The sequence below is a fragment of the Convolutriloba macropyga genome, chromosome 1 (genome assembly GCF_964194025.1).
Source record: "Convolutriloba macropyga chromosome 1, txConMacr16.3, whole genome shotgun sequence".
NCBI lineage: Eukaryota > Metazoa > Xenacoelomorpha > Acoela > Convolutidae > Convolutriloba > Convolutriloba macropyga.
In genome coordinates, this window is record NC_134468.1 from 7,430,391 (window position 1) to 7,445,789 (window position 15,399).

The 15,399-nt window shown below is 34.4% G+C and overlaps 2 protein-coding genes across 3 annotated transcripts in view; one reads left to right on the forward strand and one right to left on the reverse strand.

The window, feature by feature from the left end:
• LOC142334689 (uncharacterized) overlaps window positions 1-15,399 on the forward strand; it is a 293,593-nt gene that overhangs the window by 33,886 nt on the left and 244,308 nt on the right. The gene's annotated exons all lie outside the window — the stretch shown is intronic.
• The window catches only part of LOC142344528 (ubiquitin carboxyl-terminal hydrolase 34-like), a 128,083-nt gene that overhangs the window by 21,699 nt on the left and 90,985 nt on the right, over window positions 1-15,399 (reverse strand). Inside the window, exons 26-28 of the mRNA XM_075396274.1 lie at window positions 13,035-13,237; window positions 11,145-11,268; window positions 10,355-10,563 (exon numbers count right to left, since the gene is read on the reverse strand). Coding sequence (XP_075252389.1) covers window positions 10,355-10,563; window positions 11,145-11,268; window positions 13,035-13,237 — 536 coding nt within the window. The remainder of the gene's footprint in view (window positions 1-10,354; window positions 10,564-11,144; window positions 11,269-13,034; window positions 13,238-15,399) is intronic.

Sequence of the window (15,399 nt, forward strand, 5' to 3'; positions counted from 1 at the left end):
TGAGAAAAGAAAAAGAAAAGAATGTGAGAAAGAAAGTGAGAAAAGAAAATGAGAAAAGAAAGTCAGAAAAGAGAGTCAAAAGAAGTGAGAAAAGAAAGTGAGAAGAGAAAGTGAGAAAAGAAATTGGGAGAAGAAAGTGAGAAAAGGAAGTGAGAAAAGAAAGTGAGAAAAGAAAGTGAGAAAAGAAAGTGAGAAAAGAAAGTGAGAAAAGAAAGTCAGAAAAGAAAGTCAGAAAAGAAAGTCAAAAGAAGTGAGAAAAGAAAGTGAGAAGAGAAAGTGAGAAAAGAAATTGGGAGAAGAGAAAGTGAGAAAAGAAATTGGGAGAAGAAAGTGAGAAAAGGAAGTGAGAAAAGAAAGTGAGAAAAGAAAGTGAGAGAAGAAAGTGAAAAAAGAAAGTGAGAAAAGAAAAAGAAAAGAAAGAATGTGAGAAAGAAAGTGAGAAAAGAAAATGAGAAAAGAAAGTGAGAAAAGAAAGTGAGAGAAGAAAGTGAGAAAAAAAAGTGAGAAGAGAAAGTGCGAAAAGAAGGTCAGAAAAGAAAGTCAAAAGAAGTGAGAAAAGAAAGTGAGAAGAGAAAGTGAGAAAAGAAATTGGGAGAAGAAAGTGAGAAAAGGAAGTGAGAAAAGAAAGTGAGAAAAGAAAGTGAGAAAAGAAAGTGAGAAAAGAAAGTGAGAGAAGAAAGTGAAAAAAGAAAGTGAGAAAAAAAAGTGAGAAAAGAAAGTGAGAAAAGAAAGTGAGAAAAGAAAGTCAGAAAAGAAAGTCAAAAGAAGTGAGAAAAGAAAGTGAGAAGAGAAAGTGAGAAAAGAAATTGGGAGAAGAAAGTAAAAAAAGGAAGTGAGAAAAGAAAGTGAGAAAAGAAAGTGAGAAAAGAAAGTGAGAAAAAAGTAAGAAAAGAAAGTGGGAAAAGAAAGTAAAAAAATAAAGTGAAAAAAGAAAGGAAGGAAAAGTGAGAAGACAAAGTGGGAAAAGAAAGTGAGAAAAGCGCGAAAAGAAAAAGAGAAACGAAAGTGAGAGAAGAAAGTGAGAAAAGAAAAAGAAAAGAAAGAATGTGAGAAAGAAAGTGAGAAAAGAAAATGAGAAAAGAAAGTGAGAAAAGAAAGTGAGAGAAGAAAGTGAGAAAAAAAAGTGAGAAAAGAAAGTGCGAAAAGAAAGTCAAAAGAAGTGAGAAAAGAAGTGAGAAAAGAAAGTGAGAAAAGAAAGTGAGAAGAGAAAGTGAGAAGAGAAAGTGAGAAAAGAAATTGGGAGAAGAAAGTGAGAAAAGGAAGTGAAAAGAAAGCGAGAAAAGAAAGTGAGAAAAAAATGTGAGAAAACAAAGTGAAAAAAGAAAGTGAAAAAGAAAGTGAAAAAAGAAAGTGAAAAAAGAAAGGAAGGAAAAGTGAGAAGACAAAGTGGGAAAAGAAAGTGAGAAAAGCGCGAAAAGAAAAAGAGAAACGAAAGTGAGAGAAGAAAGTGAGAAAAGAAAGTGAGAAAAGAAAAAGAAAAGAAAGAAGGTGAGAAAGAAAGTGAGAAAAGAAAATGAGAAAAGAAAACGAGGAAAGAGAGAGAAGAAAGTGAAAAAAGAAAGTGAGAAAAGAAATTGAGAAAAAAAGTGAGAAAAGAAAGTGAGAAAAGAAAAAGAGAAACGAAAGTGAGAGAAGAAAGTGAGAAAAGAAAAAGAAAAGAAAGAATGTGAGAAAGAAAGTGAGAAAAGAAAATGAGAAAAGAAAGTGAGAAAAGAAAGTGAGAGAAGAAAGTGAGAAAAAAAAGTGAGAAAAGAAAGTGCGAAAAGAAAGTCAAAAGAAGTGAGAAAAGAAGTGAGAAAAGAAAGTGAGAAAAGAAAGTGAGAAGAGAAAGTGAGAAAAGAAATTGGGAGAAGAAAGTGAGAAAAGGAAGTGAAAAGAAAGCGAGAAAAGAAAGTGAGAAAAAAATGTGAGAAAACAAAGTGAAAAAAGAAAGTGAAAAAGAAAGTGAAAAACGAAAGTGAAAAAAGAAAGGAAGGAAAAGTGAGAAGACAAAGTGGGAAAAGAAAGTGAGAAAAGCGCGAAAAGAAAAAGAGAAACGAAAGTGAGAGAAGAAAGTGAGAAAAGAAAGTGAGAAAAGAAAGTGAGAGAAGAAAGTGAAAAAAGAAAGAGAAAAAAAGTGAGAAAAGAAAGTGAGAAAAGAAAGTGAGAAAAGAAAGTCAGAAAAGAAAGTCAAAAGAAGTCAGAAAAGAGAGTGAGAAGAGAAAGTGGAAATTGGGAGAAGAAAGTGAGAAAAGGAAGTGAGAAAAGAAAGTGAGAAAAGAAAGTGAGAAAAGAAAGTGAGAGAAGAAAGTGAAAAAAGAAAGTGAGAAAAAAAAGTGAGAAAAGAAAGTGAGAAAAGAAAGTGAGAAAACAAAGTCAGAAAAGAAAGTCAAAAGAAGTGAGAAAAGAAAGTGAGAAGAGAAAGTGAGAAAAGAAATTGGGAGAAGAAAGTGAAAAAAGGAAGTGAGAAAAGAAAGTGAGAAAAGAAAGTGAGAAAAGAAAGTGAGAAAAAAGTAAGAAAAGAAAGTGGGAAAAGAAAGTGAGAAAAGCGCGAAAAGAAAAAGAGAAACGAAAGTGAGAGAAGAAAGTGAGAAAAGAAAAAGAAAAGAATGTGAGAAAGAAAGTGAGAAAAGAAAATGAGAAAAGAAAGTCAGAAAAGAGAGTCAAAAGAAGTGAGAAAAGAAAGTGAGAAGAGAAAGTGAGAAAAGAAATTGGGAGAAGAAAGTGAGAAAAGAAAGTGAGAAAAGAAAGTGAGAAAAGAAAGTGAGAAAAGAAAGTGAGAAAAGAAAGTCAGAAAAGAAAGTCAGAAAAGAAAGTCAAAAGAAGTGAGAAAAGAAAGTGAGAAGAGAAAGTGAGAAAAGAAATCGGGAGAAGAAAGTGAGAAAAGGAAGTGAGAAAAGAAAGTGAGAAAAGAAAGTGAGAAAAGAAAGTGAGAGAAGAAAGTGAAAAAAGAAAGTGAGAAAAAAAAGTGAGAAAAGAAAGTGAGAAAAGAAAGTCGGAAAAGAAAGTCAAAAGAAGTGAGAAAAGAAAGTGAGAAGAGAAAGTGAGAAAAGAAATTGGGAGAAGAAAGTAAAAAAAGGAAGTGAGAAAAGAAAGTGAGAAAAGAAAGTGAGAAAAGAAAGTGAGAAAAAAGTAAGAAAAGAAAGTGGGAAAAGAAAGTAAAAAAATAAAGTGAAAAAAGAAAGGAAGGAAAAGTGAGAAGACAAAGTGGGAAAAGAAAGTGAGAAAAGCGCGAAAAGAAAAAGAGAAACGAAAGTGAGAGAAGAAAGTGAGAAAAGAAAAAGAAAAGAAAGAATGTGAGAAAGAAAGTGAGAAAAGAAAATGAGAAAAGAAAGTGAGAAAAGAAAGTGAGAGAAGAAAGTGAGAAAAAAAGTGAGAAAAGAAAGTGCGAAAAGAAAGTCAAAAGAAGTGAGAAAAGAAGTGAGAAAAGAAAGTGAGAAAAGAAAGTGAGAAGAGAAAGTGAGAAAAGAAATTGGGAGAAGAAAGTGAGAAAAGGAAGTGAAAAGAAAGCGAGAAAAGAAAGTGAGAAAAAAATGTGAGAAAACAAAGTGAAAAAAGCAAGTGAAAAAGAAAGTGAAAAAAGAAAGTGAAAAAAGAAAGGAAGGAAAAGTGAGAAGACAAAGTGGGAAAAGAAAGTGAGAAAAGCGCGAAAAGAAAAAGAGAAACGAAAGTGAGAGAAGAAAGTGAGAAAAGAAAGTGAGAAAAGAAAAAGAAAAGAAAGAAGGTGAGAAAGAAAGTGAGAAAAGAAAATGAGAAAAGAAAACGAGGAAAGAAAGTGAGAGAAGAAAGTGAAAAAAGAAAGTGAGAAAAGAAATTGAGAAAAAAAGTGAGAAAAGAAAGTGAGAAAAGAAAGTGAGAAAAGAAAGTGAGAAAAGAAAGTGAGAAAAGAAAGTCAAAAGAAGTGAGAAAAGAAAGTGAGAAAACAAAGTGAAAAAAGAAAGAGAAAAAAGAAAGGAAGAAAAAGTTAGAAGACAAAGTAGGAAAAAAAAAGTGAGAAAAGTGCGAAAAAAAAAGAAAAACGAAAGTGTGAAAAGAAAGTGAGAGAAGAAAGTGAAAAAAGAAAGTGAGAAAAGACGGTGAGAAAAGAAAGTGAGAGAAGAAAGTGAGAGAAGAAAGTGAGAAAAGAAAGTGAGAAAAGAAAGTGAGAAAAGAAAGTGAGGAAAGAAAGTGAGAAAAGAAAGTGAGAAAACAAAGTGAAAAAAGAAAGTGAAAAAAGAAAGCGAAAAAAGAAAGGAAGGAAAAGTGAGAAGACAAAGTGGGAAGAGAAATTGGGAGAAGAAAGTGAGAAAAGGAAGTGAGAAAAGAAAGTGAAAATAAAGTAAGAAAAGAAAGTGGGAAAAGAAAGTAAAAGAACTGAGAAAAGAAAGTGAGAAAAGAATGTGAGAAAACAAAGTGAAAAAAGAAAGGAAGGAAAAGTGACAAGACAAAGTGGGAAAAGAAAGCGAGAAAAGTGCGAAAAGAAAAAGACAAACGAAAGTGAGAGAAGAAAGTGAGAAAAGAAAGTGAGAAAAGAAAAATAAAAGAAAAAAGAATGTGAGAAAAGAAAGTGAGAAAAGAAAATAAGAGAAGAAAGTGAAAAAAGAAAGTGAGAAACGAAAGTGAGAAAAAAAGTGAGAAAAGAAAGTGAGAAAAGAAAGTCAGAAAAGAAAGTCAGAAAAGAAAGTCAAAAGAAGTGAGAAAAGAAAGTGAGAAAAGAAAGTGAGAAAACAAAGTAAAAAAAAGAAAGTGAGAAGAGAAAACGAGAAAAGAAATTGGGAGAAGAAAGTGAGAAAAGGAAGTGAGAACAGAAAGTGAGAAAAGAAAACGAGAAAAGAAAGTGAGAAAAGAAAGTGAGAAAAAAAGTAAGAAAAGAAAGTGGGAAAAGAAAGTAAAAAGAACAGAAAAGAAAGTGAGAAAAGAATGTGAGAAAACAAAGTGAAAAAAGAAAGTGAAAAAAGAAAGCAGGAAAAGTGAGAAGACAAAGTGGGAAAAGAAAGTGAGAAAAGTGCGAAAAGAAAAAGACAAACAAAAGTGAGATGAAAGTGAGAAAAGAAAGTGAGAAAAGAAAATGAGAAAAGAAAGTGAGAAAAGAAAATAAGAGAAGAAAGTGAAAAAAGAAAGTGAGAAAAGAAAGTGAGAAAAAAGTGAGAAAAGAAAGTGAGAAAAGAAAGTCAGAAAAGAAAGTCAAAAGAAGTGAGAAAAGAAAGTGCGAAAAGAAAGTGAGAAAACAAAGTGAAAAAAAAAGAAAGTGAGAAGAGAAAACGAGAAAAGAAATTGGGAGAAAGTGAGAAAAGGAAGTGAGAACAGAAAGTGAGAAAAGAAAACGAGAAAAGAAAGTGAGAAAAGAAAGTGAGAAAAAAGTAAGAAAAGAAAGTGGGAAAAGAAAGTAAAAAGAACAGAAAAGAAAGTGAGAAAAGAATGTGAGAAAACAAAGTGAAAAAAGAAAGTGAAAAAAGAAAGAAGGAAAAGTGAGAAGACAAAGTGGGAAAAGAAAGTGAGAAAAGTGCGAAAAGAAAAAGACAAACAAAAGTGAGAGATGAAAGTGAGAAAAGAAAGTCAGAAAAGAAAGTCAGAAAAGAAAGTCAGAAAAGAAAGTCAAAAGAAGTGAGAAAAGAAAGTGCGAAAAGAAAGTGAGAAAACAAAGTGAAAAAAAGAAAGTGAGAAGAGAAAACGAGAAAAGAAATTGGGAGAAGAAAACGAGAAAAGGAAGTGAGAAAAGAAAGTGAGAAAAGAAAACGAGAAAAGAAAGTGAGAAAAGAAAGTGAGAAAAAAAGTAAGAAAAGAAAGTGGGAAAAGAAAGTAAAAAGAACTGAGAAAAGAAAGTGAGAAAAGAATGTGAGAACACAAAGTGAAAAAAGAAAGTGAAAAAAGAAAGAAGGAAAAGTGAGAAGACAAAGTTGGAAAAGAAAGTGAGAAAAGTGCGAAAAGAAAAAGACAAACAAAAGTGAGAGATGAAAGTGAGAAAAGAAAATGAGAAAAGAAAGTGAGAAAAGAAAATAAGGGAAGAAAGTGAAAAAAGAAAGTGAGAAAATAAAGTGAGAAAAGAAAGTCAGAAAAGAAAGTCAAAAGAAGTGAGAAAAGAAAGTAAGAAAACAAAGTGAAAAAAAGAAAGTGAAAAAAGAAAGCGAAAAAAGAAAGGAAGGATAAGTGAGAAGACAAAGTGCGAAAAGAAAGTGAGAAAAGTGCGAAAAGAAAAAGAGAAACGAAAGTGTGAAAAGAAAGTGAAAAAAGAAAGTGAGAAAAGAAAGTGAGAAAAGAAAGTGAGAAAAGAAAGTGAGAAAAGAAAGTGAGAAAAGAAAGTGAGAAAAGAAAGTCAGAAAAGAAAGTCAGAAAAGAAAGTCAGAAAAGAAAGTCGAAAGAAGTGAGAAAAGAAAGTGAGAAAAGAAAGTGAGAAAAGAAAGTGAGAAAAGAAAGTCAGAAATGAAAGTCAGAAAAGAAAGTCAAAAAAAGTGAAAAAAGAAAGGAAGGAAAAGAAAGAAGACAAAGTGGGAAAAGAAAGTGAGAAAAGTGCGAAAAGAAAAAGAGAAACGAAAGTGTGAAAAGAAAGTGAAAGAAAGTGAGAAAAGCAAGTGAAAAAAGAAAGTGAGAAAAGAAAGTGAGAAAAAAAGTGAGAAAAGAAAGTGAGAAAAGGAAGTCAGAAAAGAAAGTCAGAAAAGAAAGTCAAAAGAAGTGAGAAAAGAAAGTGAGAAAAGAAAGTGAGAAAACAAAGTGAAAAAAAGAAAGTGAGAAGAGAAAACGAGAAAAGAAATTGGGAGAAGAAAGTGAGAAAAGGAAGTGAGAAAAGAAAGTGAGAAAAGAAAACGAGAAAAGAAAGTGAGAAAAGAAAGTGAGAAAAAAAGTAAGAAAAGAAAGTGGGAAAAGAAAGTAAAAAGAACTGAGAAAAGAAAGTGAGAAAAGAATGTGAGAAAACAAAGTGAAAAAAGAAAGTGAAAAAAGAAAGAAGGAAAAGTGAGAAGACAAAGTGGGAAAAGAAAGTGAGAAAAGAAAGAAGGAAAAGTGAGAAGACAAAGTGGGAAAAGAAAGTGAGAAAAGTGCGAAAAGAAAAAGACAAACAAAAGTGAGAGATGAAAGTGAGAAAAGAAAGTGAGAAAAGAAAATGAGAAAAGAAAGTGAGAAAAGAAAATAAGAGAAGAAAGTGAAAAAAGAAAGTGAGAAAATAAAGTGAGAAAAGAAAGTCAGAAAAGAAAGTCAAAAGAAGTGAGAAAAGAAAGTGAGAAAAGAAAGTGAGAAAACAAAGTGAAAAAAAGAAAGTGAAAAAAGAAAGCGAAAAAAGAAAGGAAGGAAAAGTGAGAAGACAAAGTGGGAAAAGAAAGTGAGAAAAGTGCGAAAAGAAAAAGAGAAACGAAAGTGTGAAAAGAAAGTGAAAAAAGAAAGTGAGAAAAGAAAGTGAGAAAAGAAAGTGAGAAAAGAAAGTGAGAAAAGAAAGTGAGAAAAGAAAGTCAAAAGAAGTGAGAAAAGAAAGTGAGAAAACAAAGTGAAAAAAAGAAAGTGAGAAGAGAAAACGAGAAAAGAAATTGGGAGAAGAAAGTGAGAAAAGGAAGTGAGAAAGGAAAGTGAGAAAAGAAAACGAGAAAAGAAAGTGAGAAAAGAAAGTGAGAAAAGAAAGTGAGAAAAGAAAGTCAGAAAGAAAGTCAGAAAAGAAGTGAGAAAAGAAAGTGAGAAAAGAAAGTGAGAAAAGAAAGTGAGAAAAGAAAGTCAGAAAAGAAAGTCAAAAGAAGTGAAAAAAGAAAGCGAAAAAAGAAAGGAAGGAAAAAAGAGAAGACAAAGTGGGAAAAGAAAGTGAGAAAAGTGCGAAAAGAAAAAGAGAAATGAAAGTGTGAAAAGAAAGTGAAAAAAGAAAGTGAGAAAAGAAATTGAAAAAAGAAATTGAAAAAAGAAAGTGAGAAAAGAAAGTGAGAAAAAAAGTGAGAAAAGAAAGTGAGAAAAGGAAGTCAGAAAAGAAAGTCAGAAAAGAAAGTCAAAAGAAGTGAGAAAAGAAAGTGAGAAAAGAAAGTGAGAAAACAAAGTGAAAAAAAGAAAGTGAGAAGAGAAAACGAGAAAAGAAATTGGGAGAAGAAAGTGAGAAAAGGAAGTGAGAAAAGAAAGTGAGAAAAGAAAACGAGAAAAGAAAGTGAGAAAAGAAAGTGAGAAAAAAAGTAAGAAAAGAAAGTGGGAAAAGAAAGTAAAAAGAACTGACAAAAGAAAGTGAGAAAAGAATGTGAGAAAACAAAGTGAAAAAAGAAAGTGAAACAAGAAAGAAGGAAAAGTGAGAAGACAAAGTGGGAAAAGAAAGTGAGAAAAGTGCGAAAAGAAAAAGACAAACAAAAATGAGAGATGACAGTGAGAAAAGAAAGTGAGAAAAGAAAATGAGAAAAGAAAGTGAGAAAAGAAAATAAGAGAAGAAAGTGAAAAAAGAAAGTGAGAAAATAAAGTGAGAAAAGAAAGTCAGAAAAGAAAGTCAAAAGAAGTGAGAAAAGAAAGTGAGAACATACCCGGCAGATTGCCGGAAAATAGCCGCCGTTGATTCCAATAAGCATGATTGGGATTGAAAGAATAGAAGATATTGAAAAAAAAGATTTTTGTACAAAAACATTTTTTAAGTCCGATTTATTTTGATGGCATTTCGTAGTTGAACATAAGGAACTTTTGTTTCTTAGAGAGCGGCTACAGGGGCTACTATCAATACCAATAAGCATTAGAGATGGTGACTAAGACTTATAGGAACGACGTTCAAATAGCGGGCATCTAAAATTGGGCTTTATGGGTTTATCCCGTTTCTACTACTGACTTCAATTTTTTTACTGACTCTGTTCATTTTGAATTGCTTTGCTGAGCAACTGCTGTTCAAAATCACTTTTAGCAGAATGAGAGAATAGAGAAACTAGCCTAGAGAAGTCAAAAAGATATCACGCAAAATGTTGAAAAAGCGGCAAAATGAGGTAAAGCGAAACATTTTTTTATTCGACGAAGTAAAAAAAAAAATAGGAGCGCTATAATAGCCGCCTGAGAAGATGAGGGCGGCTATTAAAAAGAAAGTGAGAAAACAAAGTGAAAAAAAGAAAGTGAAAAAAGAAAGCGAAAAAAGGAAGGAAGGAAAAGTGAGAGGACAAAGTCGGAAAAGAAAGTGAGAAAAGTGCGAAAAGAAAAAGAGAAACGAAAGTGTGAAAAGAAAGTGAAAAAAGAAAGTGAGAAAAGAAAGTGAGAAAAGAAAGTGAGAAAAGAAAGTGAGAAAAGAAAGTGAGAAAAGAAAGTGAGAAAAGAAAGTGAGAAAAGAAAGTGAGAAAAGAAAGTCAGAAAAGAAAGACAAAAGAAGTGAGAAAAGAAAGTGAGAAAAGAAAGTGAGAAAATAAAGTGAAAAAAGAAAGTGAAAAAAGAAAGCGAAAAAAGAAAGGAAGCGAAAAAAGTCTACAAAAGTGAGGGTACCCGACACGGATTCGAACCCTCGCCCCTCAGAATAGCAGTCCTCCATCTTACCAACTGCACTATAACGACTACAAACCACCGTTTCACACAATCGCTTTTATCGTATCAATGAACATATTTCAGATTGAGAGAATTTGAGATCACACAAAAATCAAAAAGTAAAGCGTGAAAAATTTAGTTGGAAACTAAGAGTGTTCTAGAATAGCGCAGAATATGTACAGCTAAAACTTTGCCAAAAAACACACATTTTCAATAAAAACTTCAAACTCAGTTCGGGAACAATTAAAAAACACGTAGTAGCCAGGACAGTAAATCCTCCCTCTGGGCGAGCATACTTTCAAGCCCACTTAGCCTCGTGGTAACTGCACCTGACTAACAGTCTTTTGACCCGGGTTCGATTCCCGCCCATCATTTTTTTTTTACTTTTGAGCCTTTTAGGTCAATGACCTCTCTCGATGTGACCGCTTAACCATGCTGCTCAACGCACCTCTTAAACATGCGCTTCGAGAGGCTTCTTAAACATGCAAAAATTTGCCTTTTTTAGAGCTCACGCGTTTAATATATAAGATAATAATAATAATAATTTGTTTCTGCGTAATCGCAGCGGAGCAGCATTAGGCTTTTAATCTGCAGTGTATTAACAGTAACCTCTTCTCAGCTGTCCCTTTTCTGTTATTCCCCACATCTCAGGCTGTTCATTTTGTGAGCATGCATTCTCTTTTTTGGTAACTATGGCCATTTTTTTTGTGTCTCAGACTTTCACATGGTACCATTATTGCAGCCAACATTGGTCAGGCTATGGTCAGCCTGAATCTATGGTTAAGTAAGAGCTCATCCTCACACAGACAGCTTCACGGAGGCAGGGGCTCGAACTATCGATCAATGGTGTGTCAATCACACACCTTACCTCTCGGCTATCACGCCATGTCTTAGACTGGTCCTGTAAACTTTAGGAGTAGGAAACAGTTTCCTGTCCATTTGATGAGAGACTGACCTTTGGCATGTATGAGGTGCAGAATGAGAAGACAGTGGAAATGTTTAACAGACTCTTCTGATGCCCCAAGAGGTCATCGAACACCAGTACCAGCTGAGCAGAGCCACATAGTAGAGAGCACAAGTGTCGATGACTACTGAATGCCTCCAACAACAGCTTCGCAAACCACTCCATTCGTAGGAGCAGGGAATTCAAGCCCAACATGCATACTAAAAAATACATAAAACTAGAAGTTTTGAATGGTTAAAAATGGTAGTATTAAAACTCAGTTAAGACTTTGTTTTCAAGCAATGAAGGTCTCTGAGAAATTTCGTTGAAAGCACGAATAGACGAATAGATCTAAACAGCATAACTCTGTCAAATGTAATATCGATATAGTAAAAAAAAATGCATTTGTTGGAGTAAATCTACTTTTTGAAACTTTTGTTACCTGAGGTAGTCAGTTAACTCAATATATTATTCATTCCATTGTGGTTGAATATTAAGTCAACCAATTTTCAGCTATAAAATGTCTTCAGGAGATTTGGTGATGACCTTTCTCAAAGTTGCGACATAAGAAATCGGATCCCCCAGTACCTTATGCACTCCTAGTTACAGAGCACGTTCCATTACACAGTAAATCGCTATGCAAAAAAACTCACTAACCGGGGAGGCTGTGAGAGGGGGGGCACAAACAGAATAAATCCCAGCAAATTTATGTTCAAAAAATCATGGTCGAATAAATGCAGTCGTTTCATATGTATCTACTTGTGTGATTCCACCTAGTCGAACATATAATAGTGTCACTTACTGAGGTCAACCAGCTTAGGTGGTAGAATTGCTTTGGTGATAGCTGTCGAGAAGATAAGCTGGACTAAGTTGTAGTAGGGCGTGTAGAACTGTCTCACTTGCTCGTCGTACACTTTGTCCACACCCTATCCCAAAAACAAATTACATTACAAAGTTATTCCAAAACAAACTTCAAGAAAAAGCAGTTCCCGAGAACGGAAACATTTGCGCAGCATATCAAAACAACTAAAAACGCACGCGAAAGTTTTAAAATAGCGAAAGTCTTCAGAACCGAAAATTACTATGTTCGAAGTCCTTATATACATACATACGCACAGCCAGAACTTTTGGCATTTTAAATTTCCAACGGATTGGGGGGGGGGGGTTGATCCTTCAGGGCTGCAGGTACAATGAGGTGGAGGAGAGGATGGTGGATGGATGGGGTGGGGGTTACAAACTTTTAAGAAACGACCTTGACTCCATGAATCTGTCTCCTAAACAGTTTTGGTGAATCGCATATTCAACACTGGTAAGGTTTAAGGCGCTAAGAAAACTGCTCAGTAACTTAGTGCCCTCCGAGCTTTACCTGGTTATCCCATTTGGGGACGAAAAGCGTCAGACGCATTTTGTCTGAGCGAAAAATGACATACTTAGACAGCAGGACTAATATAAATAGTACGAATCTTGTTTGAGAGCAATTATTTCAACGCTAAACACAATTTTAAGTAGACGACAATAGGCTCCGACTCCGATATGATCTAATATATTTATGTGACCTTTTCTGACCTCTCTAAGCTTGCATGTTCATTTGTAAACATAACCGACTAAACGTCGGAAGAATTGCTCTGGAACGACTAGTGGGAGCTCTACTAATCCATTGCAGCTTGCTTCAGTCGGTTAGGGGAGGGGGAGCCTAAATGGGACTAAGAAGTTCAATAGTGGGCTTCAAATAACCACATTAGAGGTTAACATATACCACTATTAAGATTTACAGTGAAAAACGGCACCAGTTTCGGCGCACTTTTCATTTGACTTCTAGTATTAAATTGCCCCCAATTGAGTTCAGCTGCTGGAAATTGTGATTGAGAGAGAACTTTAGATCACGCAAAACGCAGGAAGTCAATGGCGTAAAAGTCACTCGAAAAGTCAAAACGGTCAAGCGAAAAATTTGAATACAAAAAGACACACACGTTTACAATAATTGCTTCTCTACGAGAGCAATTAATAATGCAGTTGTTCCGTTATATCAGTTACATGCTGCAACACAATTGCACTCCTGCAATCTGCTTTAATCGGCACAACCCGGGTCGAGTTTTGGCGGTGAATTTTTGTAAGAAATGCGGTGAAAAAAAATTTCACCGCGTATTTCTTACATCTTTTTGCGGTGAATGCGGTGAATCGCGGTGAATTATTTATTTTCACCGCGGTCTTTGTATTCTTACAAAAAAGAATCGTACCCACACGGGATCGAACCTCTGCCCTTCTGCATGCCTTCAACTGCTTAGTCCACTGCACCAGTTGTCACTTGCTACTTTAAAATTTGTTGTGAATTTAAATCAGATTGAGTAAACTATGGAAATCATATGCGGTGAATTTTTGTAAGAAATGCGGTGAATTTCGCGGTGAATTTTTGTAAGAAATGCGGTGAAATGTGGTGAATTATTTTTTCTCACCGCATTCACCGCTTTCACCGCATTTCTTACATTAAATTGCCACAAAAGTTGATGCGGTAAATTTTTGTAAGAAATGCGGTGAATTTTTGTAAGAAATGCGGTGAAAAGCGGTGAATTATTTTTTTTCACCGCATTCACCGCATTTCTTACGAAAATTCACCGCATTTCTTACGAAAATTCACCTTAAAACCTCGACCCGGGAATGAATGCAACGACATTGATAACATTGAATAACTTACAATTTGTGTTGAGAGGTGCTCTGAATGGACACACATTGCAAGCTCAAAGCGTCGACTGGTCGGGTTGAATCCGACCACAGTGCCAGATGTTCCGGAGGTGCCAGAACCTGATGCTTTGTTGCCATTGGCTGCCGCACCAGTCAAGAGCCCTCCAGGAGAGGAAGAAGAATTGGGACTGCTTCGAGGAAAGAAAGCCCCGGGTGCTAAAATAAATTAACCTTTATTGAGCGTTTGACTAGTAACAGTTGAGAATATTTAGCGCGAACTAATTCTAAATGACAACATTTGCTTTTCACTCCATCTCAGATTGATACACTTTAATTTTGAGAGGCACTAATGCTGATTATGCTGAATATGGTTAAAAAAAACTTTGGCGTACAATAAGATTTGTGAAAATTGATCAATTAGTTGGAAATTAACAATAATGACAGCTTGACGGATTTACTCAAACATAAACCGACTAATGTCGAAAGAATTGCTCTCGAACGACAGGCGGGTGGAAAAACATTTGATGCCGGGATTCGAACCATTGACATCCCGATCCCCAACCACTGACCACTCGTCTATCAGGCCTTTATTGTTGATATGCTGCAACCGATTTTATATTAGCAACAAACTTTACTTCGGAGTGAGAGCAATAGAGATCACTCAAAAATGAAGAACGAAAGCGTGAAAAAGTCACTTGAGAATCAAAGAATGTTCTAGAAGATAAGCGCAAAATGGTCAAGCGAAAGATTTGCATAAAAAAGACCAACAAGTTTACAATAATTGCCATGAACTTCTTTCAAGTGCATTTAAAAATTGAAAGTTCTTAATCTTTAAGTTGCTTAATCTTTCCTTATAAAAAAATTGCCACAACAATGCAAATAGAACAAGATGCAAAATAATAAGATTTCAAGATAGAAGGGTGAAGTAATCGGGGCTAAATATAGGGAGAAAAACTAATCGGGGTGAAACGGCAGGACAAGCCAAATACCAATCCTTCCTGCAAAACTAATTCCCCCAAATACGCTATTAGTAACAAGACAATATTCAACTTTTCCCTCAAAATAGTTTTTGAAATAGTTCAGGGAACGAAATCTTATATCCAAATTGCAATGTAAATAACCATACAGAGTTTTAAATAAAAAGTCGATAAAGGTATGCTCAAACAAATTTAGGTCATTTTAGTTTTTACTGCTCTCGTCTTCTCAGAGTTAGCTTTGGGGGAAATAGATTTTTTGAGAAAAAACAAAATGAGGGCAATCGTCTCGAAGAACAAGCGAGAAAGCAAATCAATTATTTAATGTTAAAAATCCTCCAAGGCATATATCTTATAAGGTTTTCCGTTTCAGATCCTAAAACTAAAACGTTTTCATAGTTTCGTCTTATGCGCACGTAGGCGTTCGAAACAAAATTGCAAGTAGCAAAAAAGAAAAACATTTACAATGAACCAACATTCCATTTTGTTCAGAAAAAATCTTCCATCAAACGGGATTCAATTTGCGGACGAGGTCTGTATTTTAGATGATATGGCAGGAAACATTTCGGAAAAATACAGATGTTTAATTACATGATAATTAGTCATTAAACATAAACCGCCTAATGTCGGAAGAATTGCTCTCGAACGACAGGCGGTTGGAAAAACATTTGACCCAACAGGGATTTGAACCATTGACATCCCAAACCCTAACCAGAAGCACTGACCACTCGGCTATCAGGCCCTTCTTGTTGATATGTTGCAACCGATTTTAAATTAGCAACAAGCTTCACTTCGGAGTGAGAGTAATAGAGATCACTCAAAAATGAAGAACGGAAGCGTGAAAAAGTCACTTGAGAATCAAAGAATGTTTTAGAAAAGTGCAAAATGGTCAAGCGAAAGATTTGCATAAAAAAGACCAACACGTTTACAATAATCGCCATGAACTTCGTTCAAGAGCAATTAAAAATTGACAGTTCTTAATCTTTATTGAGAACAATTTAATTCAAAGCAAAAAAGCTTAACGTGCCCGGCATCATTAAAACTTTCTAGCTGCTCTTACTCTCTAAGTTAAAACATAGGCCGACTATTAACCACTCAAGCGTTAAAAAAACAATAAAGAAGTGATATCGAAAGAATGTTCTAGAAGGAAACGGTCAAGCAAAATTGTTTGCTTCAAACAAAAAGGACACACGTTTGCTTCAAACTTCATTTAAAACTTTTCGAAACATAGCCGGTAGATTGCCGGAAGAGCTGCAAAAGAATAGACTTGCGTGCCGTATGATAGAGACAGAAACAGATAGAGATATAAGTTGAAAAAGTTATCGACGCCGCTCAAAAAGCTACGTAAAATATAAAAGGATAAATTAATAAAGCTTGCTAAAATTCATTGCGCAGAAGTCTTTT